Source organism: Leuciscus leuciscus (assembly GCF_965113295.1).
Source record: "Leuciscus leuciscus genome assembly, contig: SUPER_11_unloc_15, whole genome shotgun sequence".
NCBI classification, from domain to species: Eukaryota; Metazoa; Chordata; class Actinopteri; order Cypriniformes; family Leuciscidae; genus Leuciscus; species Leuciscus leuciscus.
The window spans coordinates 60,498-88,277 of record NW_028118532.1 but is presented as its reverse complement, the minus strand read 5'-3'; the positions used below and the strand labels follow the sequence as shown (position 1 = coordinate 88,277).

The 27,780-nt window shown below is 36.6% G+C and overlaps 1 protein-coding gene across 1 annotated transcript in view; it reads left to right on the top strand.

Annotated features, from left to right (window-relative positions):
* LOC309510105 (NACHT, LRR and PYD domains-containing protein 12-like) overlaps window positions 1-27,780 on the top strand; it is a gene marked incomplete at its 5' end in the record, with an annotated part of 54,921 nt that overhangs the window by 23,989 nt on the left and 3,152 nt on the right. Inside the window, 4 exons of the mRNA XM_082191188.1 lie at window positions 547-655; window positions 5,993-6,159; window positions 6,392-6,532; window positions 27,541-27,711. Of these exons, the coding sequence (XP_082047314.1) occupies window positions 547-655; window positions 5,993-6,159; window positions 6,392-6,532; window positions 27,541-27,711 (588 nt within the window). The remainder of the gene's footprint in view (window positions 1-546; window positions 656-5,992; window positions 6,160-6,391; window positions 6,533-27,540; window positions 27,712-27,780) is intronic.

Sequence of the window (27,780 nt, the reverse complement as noted above, 5' to 3'; positions counted from 1 at the left end):
CAGTGCGCATTTAGAGCACATATCGACCGCAGAGGGGCGCTCGTGAGTACCCTTCTGAAACCTAAAACTACTAAATGGGACACCCTATGGACTTAATGGGCACGCAGAAGCCATTGTAAGTCTACAAGACTGAAAGTGAGGTGTGCCATTTAGGACAGGGCCTTTATATCTCGGTGAGTGGATTCTGACAAAATGAAACACCTCTGATTGGCTGCGTTCAATAGACCAACAAACATGACTGTGATTGGCTACATTTCTCACCGCTGTAAAAACATTTGACGTTCTCCAGAGCTCAAACACAAAAACACACTTGAGAGTTTGCCAGTATGATATTATTACAGAATCAACTGAGGATGATCTTGCATTCGCTTGAGAGTGCTTATATTTAAATTTGACTTTGTGATGTTTTTTACTATTTTTTTAATTTAACAAATTATTTGTGATCAAGCATTAATTGGCGGACCCCCTGCAGTACGGCTGCGGACCCTTGTGTTAAACTGATCTGATCTGAACTGAGAGAGTGAAGAGTGTCATTGTTCTCTACAGGTTGAGGGATTGTGGAGTCACAGATGAAAGTTGTTCTGCTCTGGCTTCAGCTCTGAGATCAAACCCCTCACACCTGAGAGATCTGGATCTGTCTGGGAATAAACTAGGAGATTCAGTTCATCTGCTCTCTGCTGTACTGGAGGATCCTCACTGTAAACTGGAGAAACTGGGGTAAGATGAACTCTCTGATAAACACATATTTTGTCCTTGGTAAATATATTATGTATTAGTTATTTAATAGTTTTTAACTTTTTTACTCAATGATCACCAACTTTGCTTGTTAAACTCTAGCTTGTTTTCGGGTCTGAAGAAGGAGTCCAACCAAACAATTACACATCCACACAACACAAATGAGAGACAAATGAATACATTTTATTGAGAGCTCATTTTCTGTACAATTATAGTTTGACCAGGAAAACCAAAACCAGTATTTTATGTGTGATTCATAGACACTCAGTTAAACAATAAATTACAAGTGATACTTACTTCAGTCCAAATGCACAATAAATAAATATTCAGTTAAATCAGTGAACATCACAGGTGAGCCAATGCTTGATTAAACATGCTAATCCTAAAACATAAATGTTCTCCCCAGTATATACAGTACTGTGCAAAAGTCTTAGGCATGTTAATACCCCCCCCCCCCCCCCCCCCCCCCCCCCCAAAAAAAGATGGTTTTAAGTCAGTTATTTATATATTTTGCTGTAATGTGTCAGTAGGAAATATCAGTTTAGATTTCCAAACATTCTTTTTGCCATTAATTGTAATAATCCAGTGAGATTTGTGTATGCACAAGGAATCTGACAACAGCCGGTATGATCTGATCTCACCATCATCGAGTCCGTCTGTGATTACATGAAGAAACAGAAAAATGATTAACATGCCTAAGACTTTTGCACAGTACTATATAGTATAGATATATATAATTACTCCACATCACAAACAAGACAAAACATTACACAAATACACAAAGTATAAATGTTATATTAAAACAACAGTGTTTTTGAACTGACAGAGTTACAACACCCACAGACTTCCATAGGAATCGAGGAATGCGGAAGTAAAGTTTTGTATTGCAGTAAATACCATTACAATAAGACAAAACAAAACTATAATAAATGTCCTAAAGAACAGAGCACAATATAAAAAAGGAAAAATAAATAGAAAAAAAATAATAATATCAGGGACAAAAAGGTTTCTAATAATTACAATTTCTTTAATAAATTGATTAATCTTCCACTTTTCAATGTTGACATTCTCTGATCCTCTTCGGTTTAAAAATGACCGAACACTTTTTTTAATTTTATTGTTTTGCTTCATCTGAATGGGATGACACTTGGTGACGTTTGTTGTATTAGCTTTGTGAACACACACAAAATAATCATAGACATGATTCGGATATGGTAAAGGGTCGTAAAAAAAAAAAAAAAAAGTGTCACACTTGGTTCCTTCAAAAATGACCGACAGGAAATGAATGGGAAATACGAAAACTCAGAGAAACTTTTGGTGGTACAAACTACAAATCAGCCACTGTGCAGAAAAAAAGTGCACAGCAATGAAACACACACCCATACACACACACACACACACACACACACACACACACACACACACACACAGACACACACACACAGACACAGACACACACAGACACACACAGACACACACACACAGACACACACACACACACACACACACACAGACACACACAGACACACACAGACACACACAGACACACACAGACACACACAGACACACACAGACACACACAGACACACACAGACACACACAGACACACACAGACACAGAGAGAAATGAACTGGTAAGACTGCAACAGTAAATTTTGAGAATATGCTTAATAAAATCAATAAATGAAGAAAATACAAAAGAGACTCTCTCACACACACACACACACACACACACACACACACACACACACACACACACACACACACACACACACACACAATAATTGTTTGGTCTTATTTTAGCCTAATAGGTGTTCCTGATATCTGCTGCATATGCAACAATACATAAAATAATTACAGTTTGTATGTACATAGTTAAAATAATATTTATTATTATAATTCAATTTTTATTCCTGTTTTTTAACCTACAGTTTGATAATGATTGTTTGCTGTTGTTATTTTATTGTTTTTGCTGTTAGATCATAATTGCTGTTCCCTTCTGAAGTTTTATTACCATTTATAGAATTAAACTGAATAAAATACCAATTAATTGCAAAATGTCTGTATAAAGTGTTTTGAATTATCACTATCCATCCCTTATTTTGTTAGATTTTTTTAATGATCAAATACTGATTAACAAAAATGCTTGCATTGTGTTCCTTTTCTAACCAAACATTATTGTTTGATTGTAATCATAATGCAAAACCTGATACTTATGTAACAAAAATATCTAAACCTTAAAAAAAATAGTTTTTTAGAATGTCTAAATATATATCTAAATAAAAAATAAAAAAAACTAATAAAATGGAGAAATCATGTCTAAAAAAAACAATGGGAATCAAAAAGCCTCTCTATGTATTTATATAGGGAGCAACAGTACAGCCTACAGGCGGTTACACGACATTACACAAGTTTTTACTTTTTAACGACACTGGATGACGCTTTTCTCACTTCAAAAAATGGATTTTAAAGGCCTGCACTAATGTGACATGTTGCATTTATTGAAAAATAATAATAATAAAAATAAAAATATGAATTCTAATGGAACAAAATGCTCATACATTTTTTTTTAGTAGTTCCATAGAAACCTTTCTAAATTCGAAATAATAATAAAAAAATATTATTGAACAAAAATATGACTGAATTATAAGATTGTATTAGATTGCTACGAAACTATTAATTAGCAATAGCATATATTAGCATGCTAAATGCTAAGCATGAAATCCAATTGTAATATAAGTAATAAACATATTAGAATTATTTATTTATTTTTAAATGGCCATTAATGGATCGTTATTGGACAAATATTTAGAAACAAAAAATATCTTCAAAATATTAAATTAATATTATTGAACCAAAATATAGTACATTTAATTGATAAAGTTACACTTCAGGTGTTATTAATGTTATCTCTTTATCACTCCATAGTTACAGCACTGCATGGCATTTGTCCCTCAGTTTCTCCTCAAGTTCATGGGCAATCTTTAATAAAATATAAATTTTACACACTATTTACACAGCGTCATTGTTCTCTACAGGTTGAAATATTGTGGAGTCACAGATGAAGGTTGTTTATGGGGTGAGATTTCGGTCACAATTCTGCGCGCGCAAGATCACATTTTGAGCGTGGAAAAGGGCATTTCGCACGCGCGTGAACTGAGTTTTGCGGAGAAATGTTCGTCTCGCAGATAAGAAAATATTGCGAGCGAACGAAAATCAATTTTGCATTTAAAATAAGTATTTGGATGTGCGCGGACGTTCTCTTTCGCGTGTGCAAAGTTTCACTTTCTTGCTCCTTTCATACCAGCCGTGAGCGCTCTCTAAGCGCAGACGGCTCGCTTGCTCAACACAACCCAGCGTTACAATATGCCATAATTCCAGCCAATCAGAGATGAGACTGCTAAATTCTGATTGGCTGGCTTGAAAACCAATCACAAGACTCCCTGCATCACCTACTGCGGAAGAGAACTAGTTTTTTATTTTTTTAGTTTTTTTTTATTTAGTCAGTTCAAATACAAAAACATTTCAGTACAATGCAAAAAAAAAAAAAAAATGGTTACAAAGTATTGACAATACAGCTCAAAATATTTTACCAAAATAATAATAATAATAATAATTATTATTATTATAAAATAAACAAACATAAGAACAAATACAAAAATAAAAGTATAAAATATCAGGGCATTTATATGTATTTGAAAAGCTTTAATATTTGTATTGTTTTTATAAGCTTTTTATTTTGTGATCTCATGTTTGAAAGAGTTTCAAAATATATTGTTAGATCAGTGTTATAGAAGGCAATATACCGTAGGAGGTTTTCTTTTGTTTTATTCTTGTCTTATGAATATAAAATTTCGCCAAAATGATAAAAAGATTAATTATATAATTTTGTTTTTCAGAAAAAAAAGGGTTTTTGAAACAAAGTAAAATGTCATGAGGGTCTAAATCAAGACATCTGTTCAATTTTTTTGTCATATCTATTTTAAAGTCAGTCCAAAAAGAAATTGAACATTTATTTTTATATTGCCCTTTTTCTGTCTTCAAGTGATGTGTTACAAAAAGTGCACTTATCACAAACAGCGTGAATATATCTACTAATGGTTGCATTTACAGGATAGCATCTATGAATAATTTTGTACATTACTTCTTTGACTTTATTAGAAATAATAAACTTATAGGGCATAGTCCAAATGTTGCGCCAAGATATACAATAAGGTTTAAGCCACTTTGATTTACATGGAGGACTGGATCCAACATTAAAGGAGTTTCTTATAAAGTTGTTATTAAAACCTTTATCAAATAAAGAGAGACCATTTACAAAGAGTTGAGGATTTTGTAAAGATGTATTATTGATATCTACATCTGAAAATTTGTTTAATATTAGTATGCCATTAGGAATAGCCTTAATTACTTTGTTAAATTCTTTTTCATTTACAAATAAACCATATTTTGAAATAAAATTAGGGTGGTTGTAAAATTGCCCATTTTTGTCAATTAGTTGGCTAACAATTAAAATGTTGTGTTGGACCCAATTCTCCATGTACAAAGATTTTTTATTATGAATGATATTACTATTGTTCCATATAAAACACCTATTGGGAGAAAAATTGTGTTTGTACAAAAGGGACCAGAAAAATAATGTTTGTCGGAAGAGAACTAGTGCAGTTGAGTAAAGTTGGCAGTAAATTCACAGATTCGATTGTTGTATAACCATCAGGACAGCAGTGATGTGTGAACTGAATTTAGCAACAATACAGTGAATTACAGTAAAGATATGTTTCATAAAAATTATACATTTACAATTGTATAAAATTTAAAATATATATTTTCCCAAAATAAGTGTTGTAGTATAACCTTCAGGACAGCAGTGATGTGTGAACTAAATTAGGCAACAATACAGTGAATTACAGTGAAGTTATTTAATATTTTCATAAAAATTATACATTTACAGTACAATTGTATATACAATTTAAAATAGGCCTATATATTTTACCAAAATAAGTGTTGTTGTATAACCATCAGGACAGCAGTGATGTGAACTGAATTTGCCAACAATACTGTGAATTACAGTGAAATTATTGAATATTTTTCATAAATAATAATCATAAAGAATATATGCAAAACGATATTTATACAAAATAAGTGTTGTTATAAAAAGAGGTGTCATTTGTGCAGTAACAACGTTTAGCTCACGAGTTATTGACCCGGGAAGTTCGAATCTGTGAATTTACTGCCAACTTTACTCTCAACTGCACTAGTTCTCTGAATCCGCAGTAGGTGATGCAGGGAGTCTTGTGATTGGTTTTCAAGCCAGCCAATCAGAATTTAGCAGTCTCATCTCTGATTGGCTGGAATTATGGCATATTGTAACGCTGGGTTGTGTTGAGCAAGCGAGCCGTCTGCGCTTAGAGAGCGCTCACGGCTGGTATGAAAGGAGCAAGAAAGTGAAACTTTGCACACGCGAAAGAGAACGTCCGCGCACATCCAAATACTTATTTTAAATGCAAAATTGATTTTCGTTCGCTCGCAATATTTTCTTATCTGCGAGACGAACATTTCTCCGCAAAACTCAGTTCACGCGCGTGCGAAATGCCCTTTTCCACGCTCAAAATGTGATCTTGCGCGCGCAGAATTGTGACCGAAATCTCACCCCATAGTTGTTCTGCTCTGGCTTCAGCTCTGAGATCAAACCCCTCACACCTGAGAGATCTGGATCTGTCTGGGAATAAACTAGGAGATTCAGTTCATCTGCTCTCTGCTGTACTGGAGGATCCTCACTGTAAACTGGAGAAACTGGGGTAAGATGAACTCTCTGATAAACACATATTTTGTCCTTGGTAAATATATTATGTATTAGTTATTTAATAGTTTTTAACTTTTTTACTCAATCACCAACTTTGCTTGTTAAACTCTAGCTTGTTTTCGGGTCTGAAGAAGGAGTCCAACCAAACAATTACACATCCACACAACACAGATGAGAGACAAATGAATACATTTTATTGAGAGCTCATTTTCTGTACAATTATAGTTTGACCAGGAAAACCAAAACCAGTATTTTATGTGTGATTCATAGACACTCAGTTAAACAATAAATTACAAGTGATACTTACTTCAGTCCAAATGCACATTAAATAAATATTCAGTTAAATCAGTGAACATCACAGGTGAGCCAATGCTTGATTAAACATGCTAATCCTAAAACATAAATGTTCTCCCCAGTATATACAGTACTGTGCAAAAGTCTTAGGCATGTTAATACCCCCCCCCCTATATTAAAACAACAGTGTTTTTGAACTGACAGAGTTACAACACCCACAGACTTCCATAGGAATCGAGGAATGCGGAAGTAACGTCAAAGTTTTTTTATTGCAGTAAATACCATTACAATAAGGCAAATAAAACTATAATAAATGTCCTAAAGAACAGAGCACAATATAAAAAAAGGAAAAAGAAACAGAAATAGAAAAAAAAAAATAATATCAGGGACAAAAAGGTTTCTAATAATTAACATTTCTTTAATAAATTGATTAATCTTCCACTTTTCAATGTTGACATTCTCTGATCCTCTTCGGTTTAAAAATGATTCATCTTGCTTCATCTGAATGGGATGACACTTGGTGACGTTTGTTGTATTAGCTTTGTGAACACACACAAAATAATCATAGACATGATTCGGATATGGTAAAGGGTCGTAAAAAAAAAAGTGTCACACTTGGTTCCTTCAAAAATGACCGACAGGAAATGAATGGGAAATACGAAAACTCAGAGAAACTTTTGGTGGTACAAACTACAAATCAGCCACTGTGCAGAAAAAAAGTGCACAGCAATGAAGGAGTGACGCAAATAAGACACCCCCCCCCTCTCTCTCTCTCTCTCTCTCTCTCTCTCTCTCTCTCTCTCTCTCTCTCTCTCTCTCTCTCTCTCTCTCTCTCTCTCTCTGTGCGCATGTGCGGCGTGTTTGTGGGGAGCGCGTGAGCAAGGAGTGTGTGGAGTTGCTGAGTGAGTTGAACTTTTCCTTTCTGAGTTTATTTATTTATTTTGAATATTGCTGTAAGTTAGAGGAGAAGGTGTTATAGTGGCTATTTTTGTCAGTTTATCTGATAAAGATGGGCTCAAATTCCGATGGATTTTCCTGTTTGTCTGCTCGGCACGCGTGCAAGTGCATGCCGTCAGATGAGTCTGTGTCTATTGAGAGTGTTTTGGTCGCTATTGGTCGAGAAATAGGTGCACAAAACATAATGTCCGCTTCAAGAATGAATAAAGCAATTGTCGTTTTTCTGAAGGAAATCGAAATGGTTAGTCAATTGGTGGAGTGTGGTTTAACTGTTCAGGATGTATTTGTTCCAATTTTACCTTTGTCTAGTCTTTCTAAAAGAGTGATGTTGTCAAACGTACCTTCGTTTATTTCTGATAAAGCGCTCGAGTCTATCTTAGCTCGTTATGGAAAATTGGTTGGGCAGATTAGAATGATTCCTCTAGGACTGAAAAATCCAGAGTTGAAACATGTCATGTCTTTCAGACGTCAGGCTCTGATGATATTAAGCGCTGAATTTGAAATGCTTGATGTGTCTGTTAAATTGACAGTGTTTGGTAAGGACTATACAATATTTATCACTACTGAGACTATGAAATGCTTTGTTTGCGGAAAATACGGCCATATTAAAACAGGTTGTCCTGTTGTGAAAGAGGCTCAAAGCGCAAAGAATGGTTCAGTGCAAGATTCAATTGTTTTGGAGAATAACGAGTTGGTTAAACCGACTATAGAAAGCGCTGCAGTTGATTTGAATGCGGAAATTGACGCGTCTACTGAAATGAGAGAACAGTTGCCTCAGGGTGGCAATATTGAGATTACAGAAACGGATGCGATCATTCCTGATGCTAGACAGAGTGGAATGAATGACCCTGTAGAGATTGTGGAGGAGGTAGAACAATCTGGAGAACAAGATGGGTCTAAAGTGAGGGATGTCTTGGATGAGGTGCAGGCATCAAATAGGGATATGTCCCAAAATTATGCTGAACCAATATCACAGGATGTTGACAGTGATCCGGATAGTGAGTGTTCAGACTTAATCACTGATGAATTGGATGAATTCAATTCTCAGGAAAGTACTGTTGGGCGATTAAAGAGGATCTGGTATTATAGTTTGGAACAGCTGGATGAATTCTTGAATGCTACAAAAAAACAGAGAAAACCAAAGATTGAAACGTATTTTCCTGATTTGAAGCTTTTTATTGATTCCTCTGCTATGGCTATGAAGAAAGCAACACTTGAGGAATTAGATCAGCCTAAGCGTTATCGTTTAAAAAAGTTTGTAAGTGCTGTCAGAAAAAGAGTAAAGAAAAGTCCTTAAAGAGGTAGCCTATTATGTATTGGAAATTACATCTATATTGGCATTTATTCATTTTCTCTTTTTTCATCCTGATGGTATCCTTTAATATCGGATCCTTAAATATAAATGGATGTAGGGATGTACGAAAGAGAGTGACTTTATTTAAGTATTTACAACTTAAAAAAGCAGATGTAATTTTGTTGCAAGAGACTCATACTGATGCCTGTAATGAGACAGATTGGATAAATGAATGGGAGGGCAGTATTAGTCTTAGTCATGGTACGAACGTGAGTGCTGGTGTTGCGTTTTTATTCTCAAAGCGTGTTAAAGATAATCCAGTTTTCTTAGAAATAATACCAGGACGCCTTCTTAGAGCTGATTTAATAATAGGCAATAATAGTTTTTCTTTTTATAATATCTATGCTCCTAATATAGGAAGCGAGCGCTGTGATTTTTTTCTGAAACTTTCTGAAGAATTGTTGAAGTGTTCAGATGATAAGATTGTTGTTATAGGGGGTGATTTTAATTGTACGGTAGATCATAAATTGGATAGGAATCATGAACAGGGTTTTTCCTGCATAGAGAATTATGAGGCGGCCGCCTACGTCAAATTTCGGGCCGCCTCCGTCTGTCGACAAAAACTCAAGACGGAATCACATGATTAGATCCCTCTTTTCCACCGACACGATTCGGCAGCGGGTTCACGGCCGGGTTCCATTCCATTCTCAACCCGTTCTGCGCATTTCGACTGCATCAGAATAAGCACGAGCCCGGCCCTGGCCCGAGACGCTCAAGCACAAGTCCGACAGCTCATCAGAATTATCAGCCCGAGTCCGTTTTTTTTATTATTATTATTACACAGCGGCAGCCTGCCCTATTTGCAGCCATTAAAATAGGTCAGGTTTGTTAGTTATGTTTCTTTTCATTTCTTTATCATGTTAATTTAGACAAATGTTTTGGAGCATTTTTTTTTTAAATGAAGCCGAACCGACAGCGAGTATAGCCTACAACATGTTTGATCAATTTAGCCTCTCAAATCAACGCTAATAGGCTACTTTACTTGGCTACAATCCATAGATAGGCTATAAAACACTTCAAGCATATCACACAGACAGTTAATTTAACAAATGATTATTTATTAAACCACAGTGAGTAAAACAACTTTTTTTGAAATACTGAGGCAGGCTCAGGCTGCTCGAACCAGCGCTCGCAAACGAAAGGAGCAATAGCCTATCTAAACCAATTAAATTAAATAAACTTGCAGGTTATCTTACCTCAAAAATGCACGACAGAACATGGCCATTCTTTTTTCCAGTAGTTTCCAACAGTTAAACGAAAATAAAAGTCCAATCAAACGAAAAGCATCCGTAGTTTCCAACAGTTGAACGAAAATAAAGTCCAATGAAACGAAAAGTTAGAGCAGTCTTTTACAGAGCATCGTGGAGAAAAAGAATAGCATCCACAGTGTAGCCTAAGGTTTTAACCCAGTCCTCCTCTCTTCTATCACTCTTCCCGCTGCGTTTTAAGTTGGCCATCTGTGATTTTTTCTCTTAATATTCTCCATTATTTGCACATGAGGTGAATCGTGGGTCGCGCTGATGGGAAACCTTCTGTGTGTGTGTGCGTGCGTGTGTGTGTGTGTGTGTGTGTGTGTGTGCGTGCGTGCGTGCATGAGACTGTCATGTCAGTCATATGTCACTGTGTAATTATAAGATTATGAAAGTTATGAGGTTATGAAATGTCTTTCTATGTTTGTTTTTCTATCGTCGTCGTCAGCTTCTCATATTTTTTAAATTAATGTCTAAAAATATAAAAAGAAGGATAACCCAAAAAAAGCCAGAGGCCCGGGCCGCATGTGAATTATGACGTGAGAATTGGCCCGAAGCCCGGCCCTAGGGGCATAAATAAGTCAATAATAATAATATTGGCACGTCGGGCTCGGGCTGAAATGCAGGGCTTTAAGCACCTAAACGTGCTTGTCTCAAACGGAGCAAGGTAAATTTCTGCGAAAGCGCACGAGCCCCTGCCCCTCCCCCTTTTCAACATCACCTGTCAGTTATCACAACCTCCACAGACGCACGAAAGTCAAGAAGCACCTTCTCTGCAGCATCGAAGTGCCTTCACTTGTCACAGCCAGGTACCGATACTGTTTTTCTTAAGCTTCGGCTCTCAAACTTGTTAGGTTACTTAAAATATATCCATAGAGCCAGCCTGACTTAGGCAATAGCCGAAATTCTTCTGCCGTTTTTATAAAATAAGCTATCACAAGTAGCAGTCACGTAATTTACTAGTACTGTTTTGTAATTTCATGGCCCCCTATGAACTGTAAATAAAATCAAATTATCTGATTATTAAAATGCCTAAAAATAAATAAATACATGCTTGTAAAAAGTGTTTTTTTTTTCACCTTCTAGTGGTCATTATACATAAAAAGATGCACCAGATTAATGCATTTATCTTTGAAATGTACAACATTTTCTTACGGGGGGGCATGCCCCCGGACCCCCCTAGAGGTACCGAGCTATCGGATTTTGCTATGTTCCTGATGTTCTTAAATCTTTAATTAATAGACATAGTCTTGTAGATTTGTGGAGGGATGTTTATCCTCAAGTTAAACAATATACTTGGCTGAAAATTAATTCAAATAAGGTTTCTGCTGCCAGATTGGATCGTTTTTATATTGAGGAATGCAATAAAGGAAGATTTTTTAGTAATCGTATTTCCCCTACATCTATATCAGATCATCATTATATCTCTATGTCTATGTCTGTCTTGTCACCTAAATCCTATAAGTCACAGTGGCACTTTAATAATACATTACTTCAAGATCACATCTTTGTGCACTCTTTTGGTCTTTTGTGGAAGTCTTGGAGAGAAGAGAGAGGTAGTTATTCATCTCTTAGTCAATGGTGGGATCTGGGAAAAGTCCAGATAAAGGTTTTTTGTCAACAATACACAGCAAATAATACTGAGAACTTGAAAGTGAAGATGAAGATGATAGAGCAAGAAATTCTTCAACAAAGTCTCAGCAATCAGGGAGGAGGTGATATCATTAAAGAGAACAAAGGCCTTTTGAAGGATTTATTGGAAGAGCAGGAGAAGGAGACACTTGTCAGAACAAGATATGTTAAGGGCAATGAAATGGATGCTCCAACTGCTTTTTTTTTTTGGACTGGAGAAAAAAATCTAAAGAGCAGAAATTTTTTCACAAACTGAAACTTCCTAATGGCAAAGAAATAACCAATCAATGAGAAATGATAGTTTCTGCTATTTCTTTTTATGAAAAACTTTATCAGTCCGAATTTTGTGATGAAGTAGCAGTTGAAGAACTTCTTCTAGATCTTCCACAGTTGTCTAAAGAAGAAAAGATGGAATTGGAAGAATTCTTGACTTTTGATGAGCTTTCAAGTGCTGTGCAAGAGCTGAACAGTGGCAAATCTTCTGGTGTGGATGATCTCTCTGCTGAGTTTTTTAAAAGCTTTTGGAATGTGATTGGACATGATTTGTATGATGTTTTTTTGGAGTCCTTTAATCAAGGTGTTTTACCCCTAAGCTGTCGGAGGGCAGTGTTGACATTAATCCCTAAGAAAGGAGATCTTGGACTTTTGTAGAATTGGCGCCCTGTGTCGTTGCTGTGTACTGATTTTAAGATACTGTCAAAAGCTATAACTAATAAGTTGAAGAAATGTATGGCAACTATAATTCATGAAGATCAGTCATACTGTATCCCTGAGCGGACAATTTTCGACAACTTGTTTTTGCTAAGAGACATTATTGCAGTTGCTAAAAAACATCAAATTGATATTGGACTCTTATCTTTAGATCAAGAAAAAGCTTTTGACAGAGTGGATCACTTTTATTTACTAAAGACTCTGAAGGCCTTTGGCTTTGGACCACAATTTGTCTCTTGTATTAAACTGCTTTACAGTGAAACATCTAGTATGCTTAAGATTAATGGTTGTCTAACTAGACCTTTTGCAGTAACAAGAGGTATACGACAAGGATGCCCTCTTTCAGGACTTCTATATTCAATTTCTATTGAGCCTTTGTTGTCACATTTGAGGAAACGACTATATGGATTCTGTATTCCTGGTTTTCCAGAGATCCCACCTGTAAAACTCACAGCTTATGCTGATGATATAACTGTTTTCATAAGGAACATTGATGATATGGCTGCTTTGACTTCTAGTTTGAAAACTTTTCAAAAAGCTACATCTGCTAGAATCAATTGGGATAAATGTACATCCCTTCTGTTAGGCGAGTGGAGGGATATAGATCCTCCTCAAATCCCACAACAATGTGAATGGATCAAAGATGGTTTTAAAGTTCTTGGGGTATATTTAGGATCTGATACTTATATGAAAAATGATTGGGAAGGATTAGTTGATAAAATTGTGGGGAAACTACAGAAGTGGAGATGGATTCTCCCGAGGTTATCTTTCAGAGGGAGATGTTTAATCGTTAATAATCTGGCAGCCTCAATGTTGTGGCACAGATTTACAGCGTTGAATCCCCCTGAAGAGTTATTGACTGGTATTCAAAAAGTCTTTGTTAAATTCTTTTGGGATGGTTATCATTGGCTTCCTCCTGGAGTTTTGTATCTCTCAGTTGTAGAAGGTGGTCAAGGACTTATAAATCTGGAGGCGAGAGTTAAGACAATGAGGTTTCAAACATTACAAAGGCTATTATATTGTTCAGATAAGATACCCTGGATTGCATTAGGTTTGTCTGTTTTACAAAGTATTGGGGGAGTTGGATTAGCTAAGCAGTTATTCCTAATTGAAAAATCTGTCCAAAATCCAAATCCAAGAGTAAGTGTTTCTTCTTCTAACTTTTATGTAACTGTATTAAAGGCCTGGCAAATGTTTAAAAAATTGAGAGATGATGATAAACATTATGGTGTTTTAGAACCATTGTTTTTTAATCCTCTCTTTAAAAGGAATTCTTCCATTCTGAGTTCAGTAATTGACAAGTTTTTAAACACAGGAATAGCTACTGTAAAAGATTTAATTGATTTTTCAAAGGGTCAATGGTATACGGCTAAATCTATAGCTAATAGAGTTGGGCTTAGATCAGAAAGATGTGTTGAAGGGATCTTAAAAAATCTTTTCCTCAGTCTTTCTTGACCTATGTAAACAATTTTATTGAGAATGATGAAAGGCCTATGATTTTTCCAGATCTTCGAGTTAATATAAGTCTTGATTTGGATGAAGATTTAAATGATACTTTATTGAAAAGATTTGAAGATGTATTGTTTCATAATGTTGGCAAAAAGATATTATATTGTATGTGTGTGAAATCCTTGTTTTATACTCAATTGAAAAGATGTGTTGATACTAAATGGAGAGAACATCTATCAATTTCTTCGGAAATAACTCCATCATGGAGGTGTTTGTATAAGCCCCCCATTCCTAAGAGGTCTGGGGACCTCCAGTGGAGAGTACTCCATTGTGCGGCAACTAACAGTTTTGTATCAAAATTTAATGAGATGGTTTTATCTGCATGCCTTTTTGCAATATTCTCGATACTGTTTTTCATTTTTTTTGTGATTGTTCAAGATTAATTCCTTTGTTTGAATTGTTGGATAAAATGTTTACTAAGCTTGGTTTTATGTTTACAAAAAATATGTTCATTTTTGGTGTGAAGTATAAGAAAGAATGGAAGGTACAATGTACACTTGGTAATTTTCTTGTGGGACAGGCAAAGCTGTCTATTTTAAAATCCCATACATGTAAGAATGAAGGAGAAGATGCTGATTTGCTTGGAATGTTTAAAACTCTTGTAGAGGGCCGGGTTGTTATGGAATATGCATACTGTAAATTAACAAACACAGACACACACACACACAGACACAGACACACACACAGATACAGAGAGAAATGAACTAGTTAGACTGCAAAAGTAAATTTTGAGAATATGCGTAATAAAATCAATAAATGAAGAAAATACAAAAGAGACTCTCTCTCGCTCAAACACTCGCACACACACTCGCACACACACTCACACACACACTCACACACACACACACACAGAGAGAGAGAAATGATCTGGTAAGACTGCAACAGCAAATTTTGATAATATGCAAAATAAAATCAATAAATGAAGAAAAATACAAAAGAGACTCTCGCTCAAATGCACACACACACACAAAGAAATTAACTGGTAAGACTGCAACAGCAAACTTTGAGAATATGCGAAATAAAATCAATAAATTAAAAAAATACAAAAGATCTCTCTCTCTCTCTCTCTCTCTCTCTCTCTCTCTCTCTCACACACACACACACACACACACACACACACACACACACACACACACACACACACACACACACACACAAACACAAACAAACAAACAAACAAACAAATAATTGTTTGGTCTTATTTTAGCCTAATAGGTGTTCCTGATATCTGCTGCATATGCAACTGTGACGGTATTTGGCCTTAAAGTATTGGGTTCGGGCGCCAGGGGTAAAAACCACCACAATTATTTAATTTAGTCCCTCATTAGAAACACTACACATAAGGGTTGACAATCAATTATGAAATAACAGACCAAGGAAGCACAAGAAATTTAAGGAAAAGAAGTTTTCTATTCAAATTCCATTCCAATCTTATTACCACTCAGTACATCAAGACGTTCAATTCAAAAGAAAAATAAAGCGGAAGAGAAAAAAACTAATTAAACAAAACACCTATTAATTTCAGGCCCAGAAACATTTACCTTTTAATTACCTCACAACAATACATGAATGACAAATAAATCAAATAACTCATATTATTGACTGCAATGCAAGAAACAACTACCTTTTAATTACCTCACAACAATAAATGAACATCAAATAAATCCAATAAAGAATTCATGTAATTAACTGCAATGCAAGAAACATTTACCTTTTAATTACCTCACAACAATAAATGAACATCAAATAAATCCAATAAAGAATTCATGTAATTAACTGCAATGCAAGAAACATTTACCTTTTAATTACCTCACAACAATACATGAATGACAAATAAATCAAAGAATTCATATAATTGACTGCAATGCAAGAAACATCTACCTTTTAATTACCTCACAACAATAAATGAATATCAAATAAATCCAATAAAGAATTCATGTAATTAACTGCAATGCAAGAAACATTTACCTTTTAATTACCTCACAACAATAAATGCATCAAAATACAACACAGCAGCCGCATAAAAGGAAAACGGACATAAAGGAAAAAACGCTTACTATGTCACTCATAAAACTACTGGGCCTGGAATGCACTTCGTTACATCAAACACAATTTTTACAAAAATAATTTGGCAACTCGAGCGCCAAAAACCCAAAGAAAACCCTCCCTACACCAAAACCTCCTCAAAACATACTACCTATAATGTCCTGAATTAGCATCTAAACCACAACATACTGGATTGGAACAAGCTCTCTCTCAAACGCTCCATTTACCCGCAAAACACCGAAGCGCTCTAAACAACGTCCCAATGAACTACGAATTTCAATGAGGGAAACATATTCCTCAATATTTGAATCGTAAGCATTAAAAACAGGAAAAGACCGCAACATTAACATAATCAATGCCACGCGGGCTACAACAACAATACTCACAAGCCATCCGCTAGCGTGGCCATGACCGAAACGTCCCACACCTGACAAGACAAACAAAGGCTAGCGAGCGCGCGCGCGAGAGAGAGACGCAATCACACTTCCTTAAATAACTTCCCACCTAATTTCCCCCGGATATACGCTCAACAGCGCCATCCCCAGTACGGAATAGGAAGACACATTGACGACTGTCACATTCTTCCCCCCATGGAAAAAGATCCCCTAATAATCTGCAACATTAAATAAATATATGCTCATCAACAGGGAAATGTCAATACATGAAACCCTACAACAACAACAGCTTAGAGCACTAGTTCCTGCCTTCAACATATAGATTTCAGTCTTTTATAAATCATTGGGTCTTGCAATACGGAGTGCCAATTAATCCAGGACACAATTTTATCAATATTAAAACCCTAGAAAATCCTCATCATCTGACTCCTCAGTCAACATTTTCAAGACTTTCTCCCTTTCCTTAAGATCAAACTCTGCAGCGACGGGAAAGGCAGGCTTCAAATTGCACACATGGACTGTACGCAAGTCCTCTCCATTGTCCTCACGCACAACCCGATAATTTACTGGACCTAATTTTTCTACAATTCGATAAGGCCCAGTCCATTTTGCTGCAAACTTTGCTGCAAATTGTTGAGAGGCCTTAGAAAGGGAATGTGCTTTCATCCAAACCCTATCTTTCCTGGAGTAAGTCACATTCCTACGACCAGCATCATAAAAATGTTTCTGTTTCTCCTTAGCTCGAGACAAGTTCTTTTCTACGATCTCCTGCAAATCTTTAAGAACCCTGAGACTAGTCTGGTGTGGTTCTAGAACACGTTCAAAAGGTCCTTTCAACCTTCTTTGCAAGAGTAATTCTGCTGGGGAGTATCCAGTACTCTCCTGAACAGCAGAATTGATAGCATACCTCAACTCTGGCAAATAATGATCCCAATGATTATGCTCACCAAACACGTAAGATGATATCATCCCCTTAACGGTCCGATTCACACGTTCTGTGAAGTTGGTTTGGGGATGATATGCGGTTGTCAATTTTTGCACCACTCCCCACCTACTACACAGCTCCTGCAAAATTTCAGAGGTAAATTGAGGACCTCTGTCCGACAACAAAAATTTCGGAACACCCCACCGTGTCAATATTTCCTTCCTTAGCGTCTGTGCAATTGTCACAGCAGTAGCTTTTCGAAGTGGAAACAACTCCACCCAATGGCTATAATAATCTACTACCACCATTAGCTGGGTGTTACCTTGCGTACTACGAGGCAATGGTCCCATAAGATCCACGCCGAGCAATTCCCATGGTTCATGTGCTTCAGTCTGCTGTAACAGGCCCGCTGGTTTACGACACTCAGGCTTACATTGTTGACAACTGACACAATTTTTAACAAACTCTGAAACATCCCCCCACATTTTTGGCCAAAAAGCAACTTCCATTAACCTTTTTTGTGTCTTATAACGACCAAAATGCCCACTTAACGGGTTGGAATGATATGCTTCCAACATAGTCTGGCGAAGGATCTGTGGGACATACACTTGAAAATAGGTTCCCTTGGAAGGATGAGTCACCTTCCGGTAAACCTTGTCCTCTAAAATAACAAATCCAGAACCAGACTCATCAGGACTCTGCATATTATCAACTATACTCTGATATACTCTTTGGACCTCTACATCTTGCTGCTGTGCTGTCCAAATATCCTCATCAGAGAGAGGAAACTGCAAGACCAGACTATCCGAGGTTTGCTTAGTATAAGCAGCGACTATTGGAGTAGAGTCAGGGTTACTGATGCGAGACAAAGCATCGGGAGCACTGTTAAGCTTTCCTTTGCGGTATTCAAGAGTAAATTCAAACTCTTGCAATTTCAAAGCCCAACGAATCAGGCGAGAGTTTGCCTTGGTAGTGTTAAACACCCAAAGGAGAGACGCATGATCAGTCACAACAATAAAAGACTTGCCCTCCAAATAATGCCGCCACCTTTCGACCGCCCAAACAACAGCCAAACATTCCCTCTCTGTGGTGGAATAATTCCTTTCTGCACCAGTAAGTGTACGGCTTGCATATGCTAGTACTTCTTCAGTCGTACCAAATGTAGATGGTCGCTGACCAAGAACAGCACCCAAACCTGTTGAACTAGCATCTGTATAAACTATAAATGTGCAAGCATGGTTAGGGTGTCCCAGTATTGGTGAAGAAGAAAGGTGCATTTTCAAATTCTCAAAAGCAGCCTGACAGTCAGCTGACCACTGGAAATGGGCTCCTTTTCGTTTCAAGGCGTTTAAGGGTTCAGCAATAGCTGAAAAATTAGGGACATACCTATGATACCATCCACTCATCCCCAAGAACCGCTGAAGTTCTTTTAGATTTTTTGGTACAGGGAAGTTCTGAATTGCCTCTGTTTTAGCAGGATCTGCTTTCACCCCTTCGGTGGTCACCACATGGCCAAGAAACTTAATTTCTGTTAAACAGAAATGACATTTCTGAAGTTTCAGAGTTAATCCTGCCTTTTGTAAACAACTCAAAACCCTTTGGAGATCTTGTATATGCTGACTGAAATTTGATGAATAAATGACTATGTCATCTAGATAAACCAAACAACATTGTCCTAAACATTCAGCCAACACCCTATTCATGAGCCGTTGAAATGTGGCTGGGGCATTCTTCAAACCAAAAGGTAAAACTTTGAATTCATACAACCCAAAAGGGGACACAAAGGCAGTCTTAGCCATACTGTCTGGGTCCATTGCCACTTGCCAGTACCCGCTGTTAAGATCCAGAGTACTGAACACACTGGCTCCAGCAAGTGACTCCAGGATTTCACCCACAGTAGGGAGAGGGAATGCATCACTTTCACTCACAGCATTTAATCGTCGATAATCGACACAAAACCGCTGGCCTCCATCTTTTTTAGGAACCAGTCCAATAGGAGATGCCCAAGGAGAATGAGATGGCTGAATAATGTCTCGTAAAAGCATATCGTCAATTTGATCCTTAACTATTTCCTTTTTATGTACTGGTAACCTATAGGGCTTTTGCGCCACAACCACATCTGTATGGACAGCGATCTTATGCTGAACCAGATGAGTCCTACCAAGAGAAGGAGTACATACTTCAGGATGATCATACAAAAGCGTAAAAAGAACATGAGACTCTTTGTCTGGTAAATTACTCTCATTAACTTTGCTTTGTACTAGCTCAACAAGTTCTGTAACAGTTTTTTCCTGCACATAGTTCTCCATATACTCACTCACTGACCACTCAAGCTGGACAGGAGGAACAGAAGAATAAAGAGAAGCAGTAGGCTTACAATCCACAGGTGGTTTACAAGACCTCCAAGAATCCCCCGAGGTAATTGGTGGCTGAAAGGGAAACACACGATTTTCCTGGTCTCCTAAAAAACTGTACAACTGATCTTTAATATTAAGCTGCAAACCAGTCAACGCTATAAAATCTAACCCCAGCACCATTGAATAAACAAGTTTCTGAGGTGGAAGGACTACTGTAGGAACCTGAAAATGCAAATCATGCAAATAAAAATCAAGCATTTTCTGTCCAAGTGGAACAGTAGCATCACCATTAGCCAGATAAAGTGGCCCTTCACGCCATGCATCAAGTTGCTCCTTAGGTCCTTTCATCTTGTTCCATAAATCAAAATGCAATAATGTGTAGGTGGCCCCTGTATCTACAAGCGCTTTCCCAGTACAGTTCCTCACTATTAAGGGAACAACTAACTGTTTAAGAGCTACAGGGCCAACTCTCTTGTCCTGTCTGCTACTAGTTGGATCTTTCCTTTCAAGTCGTTGAACATCATAAGCGGATACTACACCTCGTTGATGACTACGACCCTGGGGTTCTTTACCACCCTGTGCATGCCCTCCAGAGTGTTTTCCACTCAAAGAAGCCTTGAAATTAGGACAAGAACCTGGAGAATGATTTTCATGACACCTCCAACACAACAAGCTTGGATTTCTTTGCTCTGGAGGCAAAATAGCTTTTGGTTCTACCTCTTTTATTTTTCTAGCCTGTGAATTCTGGTCAAATGTAGTACTCTTGGACAACTGAAGCTGATTATACTTTCTCTGATGATCATAATCCCTTTCTATTTGAGTTCCCAGCCTCACTAGTTCCTCAACAGTCTGTGCACGACCTCGAAGCTGACTGGCAAAACAAGGGTTCATAGCTTTTAAAAGAGCTTTTAAAACCTCATCCTCAGTAGCTTCCTTTTTCCAACGCTTAAACAAAGCTTGAAATGAGAAAGTAAAGTCACAAACACTTTCATTTGCTCCTTGTAATCGATTTCGTACTTGATCCTCCAACACGTCTTGATAGTCTTCTGGCAAAAAGACAGCTAAAAAAGCTTGCTGAAAACTTTCCCAAGAATCAACTTTAAATCTCACTGTCTCCCACCAATCACGGGCAGAAGCATGCAGAACACTACGCATTGTTGCAAGAATTTCACTATTTGACATTGGTCTAAGAGCTAAGAAATCCTTACATCTTTCCAAGTAAACTAGTGGATCGTTTTCATCATGCACCCCCCCAAAGGATGGAAATATCATCTTAATAGGCAGGACACGGCCACAGGTCAAATTAGATGGAGCAGAAACCTGACTGACCAAATCACCAGTATTACAGGGTACAGTTGAACCTAAACATACCTGAGAAGGAGTAGGGGCAACATCCTCCCGTTCAACTATCTTACTGTCAAGTTGCGGGCTTTTCTGCATAAGGGCATCAAGAGAAGTCTGCATAGTTGACACTTGCTGCTTCAGACTACGTACTTCTTCTTGCAACTCCTTTCCATCTACACTATGTTCTTTGATAGCTGTTTTAAAAGAAGAAAGTAATGAATTGCTAGCATCATCAACCAATTCCTTAAACTCTGTACATGACTGTTTTGCATTCCACTTAATGGTATCAATTGTTTGATCGGTAAAAATTCTCATACGATCATTAAGGACCTCCAAAAAATCAGTTTGCGCCTTTTCAACTAATGTTAATGTCTCTTTAGGAATGTCTTTAGCACAAAGTTTAGTATTTTCCTCAAACCATTTTTTCTGCCAGGCTACAGTGTCCACAAATACACTTTTAAGGGAATCAATTGCTTGAGAAAATATAGTTAAATCATCTGCTTGGTTCCCTGAACCAATCAGAGGGACACCAAGAAATGGTTGTTCTAAACCGGTGTCATCGTCTAACAAAGACCGCTCCACATTCTGAGGAGTGGAAGGGCTATCATGAAATGGTCCCAAACTGCTATCATCTCCAAATCCAGTAAAATTTATAAGAGGAGAACAGGGTTCCATAATTACACAAATAATCACAATAGGCCAATAAACACACAACATCTGAGGGTCCCTGTTCGGGCGCCACTTCTGTGACGGTATTTGGCCTTAAAGTATTGGGTTCGGGCGCCAGGGGTAAAAACCACCACAATTATTTAATTTAGTCCCTCATTAGAAACACTACACATAAGGGTTGACAATCAATTATGAAATAACAGACCAAGGAAGCACAAGAAATTTAAGGAAAAGAAGTTTTCTATTCAAATTCCATTCCAATCTTATTACCACTCAGTACATCAAGACGTTCAATTCAAAAGAAAAATAAAGCGGAAGAGAAAAAAACTAATTAAACAAAACACCTATTAATTTCAGGCCCAGAAACATTTACCTTTTAATTACCTCACAACAATACATGAATGACAAATAAATCAAATAACTCATATAATTGACTGCAATGCAAGAAACAACTACCTTTTAATTACCTCACAACAATAAATGAACATCAAATAAATCCAATAAAGAATTCATGTAATTAACTGCAATGCAAGAAACATTTACCTTTTAATTACCTCACAACAATAAATGAACATCAAATAAATCCAATAAAGAATTCATGTAATTAACTGCAATGCAAGAAACATTTACCTTTTAATTACCTCACAACAATACATGAATGACAAATAAATCAAAGAATTCATATAATTGACTGCAATGCAAGAAACATTTACCTTTTAATTACCTCACAACAATAAATGCATCAAAATACAACACAGCAGCCGCATAAAAGGAAAACGGACATAAAGGAAAAAACGCTTACTATGTCACTCATAAAACTACTGGGCCTGGAATGCACTTCGTTACATCAAACACAATTTTTACAAAAATAATTTGGCAACTCGAGCGCCAAAAACCCAAAGAAAACCCTCCCTACACCAAAACCTCCTCAAAACATACTACCTATAATGTCCTGAATTAGCATCTAAACCACAACATACTGGATTGGAACAAGCTCTCTCTCAAACGCTCCATTTACCCGCAAAACACCGAAGCGCTCTAAACAACGTCCCAATGAACTACGAATTTCAATGAGGGAAACATATTCCTCAATATTTGAATCGTAAGCATTAAAAACAGGAAAAGACCGCAACATTAACATAATCAATGCCACGCGGGCTACAACAACAATACTCACAAGCCATCCGCTAGCGTGGCCATGACCGAAACGTCCCACACCTGACAAGACAAACAAAGGCTAGCGAGCGCGCGCGAGAGAGAGAGAGAGACGCAATCACACTTCCTTAAATAACTTCCCACCTAATTTCCCCCGGATATACGCTCAACAGCGCCATCCCCAGTACGGAATAGGAAGACACATTGACGACTGTCACACAACAATACATAAAATAATTACAGTTTGTATGTACATAGTTAAAATAATATTTATTATTATAATTACATTTTTATTCCTGTTTTTTAACCTACAGTTTGATAATGATTGTTTGCTGTTGTTATTTTATTGTTTTTGCTGTTGGATCATAATTGCTGTTCCCTTCTGAAGTTTTATTACCATTTATAGAATTAAACTGAATAAAATACCAATTAATTGCAAAATGTCTGTATAAAGTGTTTTGAATTATCACTATCCATCCCTTATTTTGTTAGATTTTTTTTAATGATCAAATACTGATTAACAAAAATGCTTGCATTGTGTTCCTTTTCTAACCAAACATTATTGTTTGATTGTAATCATAATGCAAAACCTGATACTTATGTAACAAAATTATCTAAAACTTGACAAAAATAGTCTTTTAGAATGTCTAAATATATATCCAAATAAATTTTTAAAAAACGAATAAAATGGAGAAATCATGTCTAAAAAAAACAATGGGAATCAAAAAGCCTCTCTATGTATTTATATAGTGAGCAACAGTACAGCCTACAGGCGGTTACACACAGGGTTCCCGCGGGGTCTTAAAAAGTCTTAAAAAGTCTAAAATTCTGAACTTTAAATTTAAGGCCTTAAAATGTCTTAAAAACAGCCAGATTTTGATCCGTGGTCTTAAATTTCATTTAGTCAGGTCTAAAAAAGGTCTCGCCAACAGGCCGTTCACATATCACATCTTTTGCGCGCTCAAGTTCGTTCAAATGTAGGCGCGCGCGCGCTCATAACTGAAGCGACGCACTCGTTTTTTTCCAGGCGCAGCGAGATAAAAAAAAATCTCAACTCTTCAGAATGCCGCAAACGCACCGCAGGTCATGTGACAAGAACCAACCAATCAGCTTCGCCCCTTTCCGTAACAACATTGAAAGCTCACTCAACTGGAAGGATGCGGGTGCACCCAAACACTACGGGTGTTTTTCTCTTCTCCGTAAATGAACCTTGTAGCAGAGCTACAGCAAGCGTGGCCGTGGCCAGCATTTACCCGGTATATCTCTATAGTTACCATAAACTTAGCAGCTTTAAAAAACCAATCATCATTCCTAATGCCGAAACCTGACAGCCAATCCGAGTCAGAGTAGGGCAGAATTGTTTTCAAAGTCTTTAACACCGCGAGTCTGATGACACACTGCCGAACAAAGAACCGCACGTCGGAAAGCAAGCCTGAGGTAAGTTAGCTTACAATGTTAACTGTCCTGTCAGATACAGACAGCGATGTTGCCAATGTCATTATTTTTAATTTTGAAATAGAAGAGGGTGGGATAATATCGCGAGCGGGCGCGGGCGCCGTGAGCGCTGAGCGAGCAGGAACGAGTAGTGAGTTGTCGTCGAAAAAGATGGATAATGCAAAAAAGCTGTCGGGGCTAAACCTAGAAAAAGAAAGAGGGGGAAGGAGATGGCATGTCAATTGATGCGACAGCAGCTAAATAAGTGGATGGTGAAAGGCTACAGGTAGGATTTTGTTTTGTGTGACGTCCAGGCATGTAGGCTAATGCCATCGGGACTACCGGGAGATTCCCGGTGGGCCGACGTGCTTTTTGGGCCGATACATCTCATACTTTTTGTTTCGTTTTTTGTCTTAACGGCCCAAAAAAATCGTGCATCGGCGGCCCATTCGTTTTGTTTTGCTTAATTGGCGGCGCTGGGTTAGTGCGTAATTACTGTGAAATGCATTGGTCAATAAAAAGTCAGCGTTAGTTTTTTTTTTTTCTGACACCCCATGAAACGCGTAGATCAGCGGCCCATTTGGTTATTTTCTTGATTGACACTGGGCTAGCCCAATCACACCTTTAATGTGAAGTATAGAAATATACTCTTTCAAGTATAGAAATTAGTACAAAACTAATTATGAAAGTTTCCTTTATTTTTCAGTGCATTTGTTTTACAATATATGGCTATTACTATCATGGGATTAATATTGTAACTATTATTATGTAGTAGTAATGTAGACAGACACTGTAACTAAAATAATTTTTCTTTGTTTAATTTGCACCAGATTGATGAATTTAACATTTAAAAAGCACTATATATATATATATATATATATAAGTTGATTGGATTGGATTTTTTGCTGCCGCATCCTTCTCACCTTTTTTACCCCTGACCTGTTTTCATGCATTGTGGAGAGCGCAGTGCATGGTTGCCACGGGAAAATCCGACTGAATTTTACTATTAATAATAAAAGATAAGCTAAAGTGCATTGTAAATGTCAGTAATTTATCTTTTTATAAACATTTATTTAAAGTCTGAAATATGTGAGGTTTATCTTTTTATAAAAACAACTTTTTTGTCTAAACTTTATTTGAACTTGTACATGTTAGTATATAACATGTTGCAAGACACTTTTAAAATCTGGCTATCATTTTTAATGGTATCATTTTAATGTTTATGTAAACAAAAAGTGCATATTGATGCTAATTTTATTTGTTATTTGCTGGTTTTCGACATTGTGTAGTATTAGTACTTTTTGAACAGGATTCTGTGATAACCGTGGTCATTTTTGTCACTATAATCATTGAAATGAAATGTTCATGCCATTTCATCTCTAGTTATGATCAACTATGATCAACTAAAATCAACTAATTATGTGTTTTTTACAGTATAATATGCATAGTACAATTTGACACACGTTGTTGGGTGTGGAAGGTTACTAATCGTTTTATCTGTAAATTAAATTAATGTTTTTTCAATTACTTAATTCATTGAAATAAAATGAATTCTTTGATTTGAATTTTTTTTTTGGTAGGTCTTAAATTTCAAACTTTATGGTCGTAAAATGTCTTAAAAAGGTCTTAAATTTGACTTGCTGAAACCTGCAAGAACCCTGTACACAACATTACACAAGTTTTTACTTTTTAACGCCACTGGATGACGCTTTTCTCACTTCAAAAAATGGATTTTAAAGACCTGCACTAATGTGACATGTTGCATTTATTGAAAAATAATAATAATACAAATAAAAATATGAATTCTAATGGAACAAAATGCTCATAAATTTTTTTATTTATAATTATTGCATAGTACCATAGAAACCTTTCTAAATTCGAAATAATAATAAAAAAATATTATTGAACAAAAATATATTACATTGGTTTTCCTAAAAAAAAATAAAAAAAAATGACATTTTAAGGCTTCGGTCACTTTTGACCGCGAAGGAGCCAAGTGTGACCCCTAAACGAAGAGGACCAGAGGGATTTACAGTAAATCCAAAATTCGTTTTAAAATACAGAAAACAATGCACTGAAAAAGTGTGTTGGATTTAAATGATTGAATCATGCACATCAGTTCCACATGAACCAATTAAGTTCAACAAAGATAATTTGTTCACATAATGTCAACATCGTGGAATCAAGTCATTTCCAAGTAACCCAATGAAGAAGTTTTAAAGTGATTTTAATATGGTTCCCTAACTGGATTAATTCATTCAATTTCTTATATTTGTGTCACATGACTGAGTTATAAGATTGTATTAGATTGCTACGAAACTATTAATTAGCAATAGCATATATTAGCATGCTAAATGCTAAGCATGAAATCTAATTGTAATATAAGTAATAAACATATTAGAAAAAAATATTATTTTAAATGGCCATTAATGGATCATTATTGGACAAATATTTAGAAACAAAAATATCTTCAAAATATTAAATTAATATTATTGAACTAAAATATAGTACATTTAATTGATAAAGTTACACTTCAGGTGTTATTAATGTTATCTCTTTATCACTCCATAGTTACAGCACTGCATGGTATTTGTCCCTCAGTTTCTCCTCAAGTTCATGGAGAACCGGCATCCTTTATAAAGCAGTGTAGAATATAGTGGCATTGCTTGTCACTACATTCAAATCACATCACACATTGCAATCTTTAATAAAATGGTCATTTTACACACTGTTTACACAGCGTCATTGTTCTCTACAGGTTGAAATATTGTGGAGTCACAGATGAAGTTTGTTTGAGGAAGATCTTGCATTCGTTTGAGAGTGCTTATATTTAAATTTGACTTTGTGATGTTTTTTACCCATGTTTTCAAGCATTAATTGACGGACCCCCTGCAGTACGGCTGCGGACCCTTGTGTTAAACTGATCTGATCTGAACTGAGAGAGTGAAGAGTGTGTCATTGTTCTCTACAGGTTGAGGGATTGTGGAGTCACAGATGAAGGTTGTTCTGCTCTGGCTTCAGCTCTGAGATCAAACCCCTCACACCTGAGAGATCTGGATCTGTCTGAGAATAAACTAGGAGATTCAGTTCATCTGCTCTCTGCTGTACTGGAGGATCCTCACTGTAAACTGGACACACTGTGGTAAGATCATATATGACTCACACATGAAACACAATGTAAAGTCTCCTATATTTGAAATGTTCAGCCTTT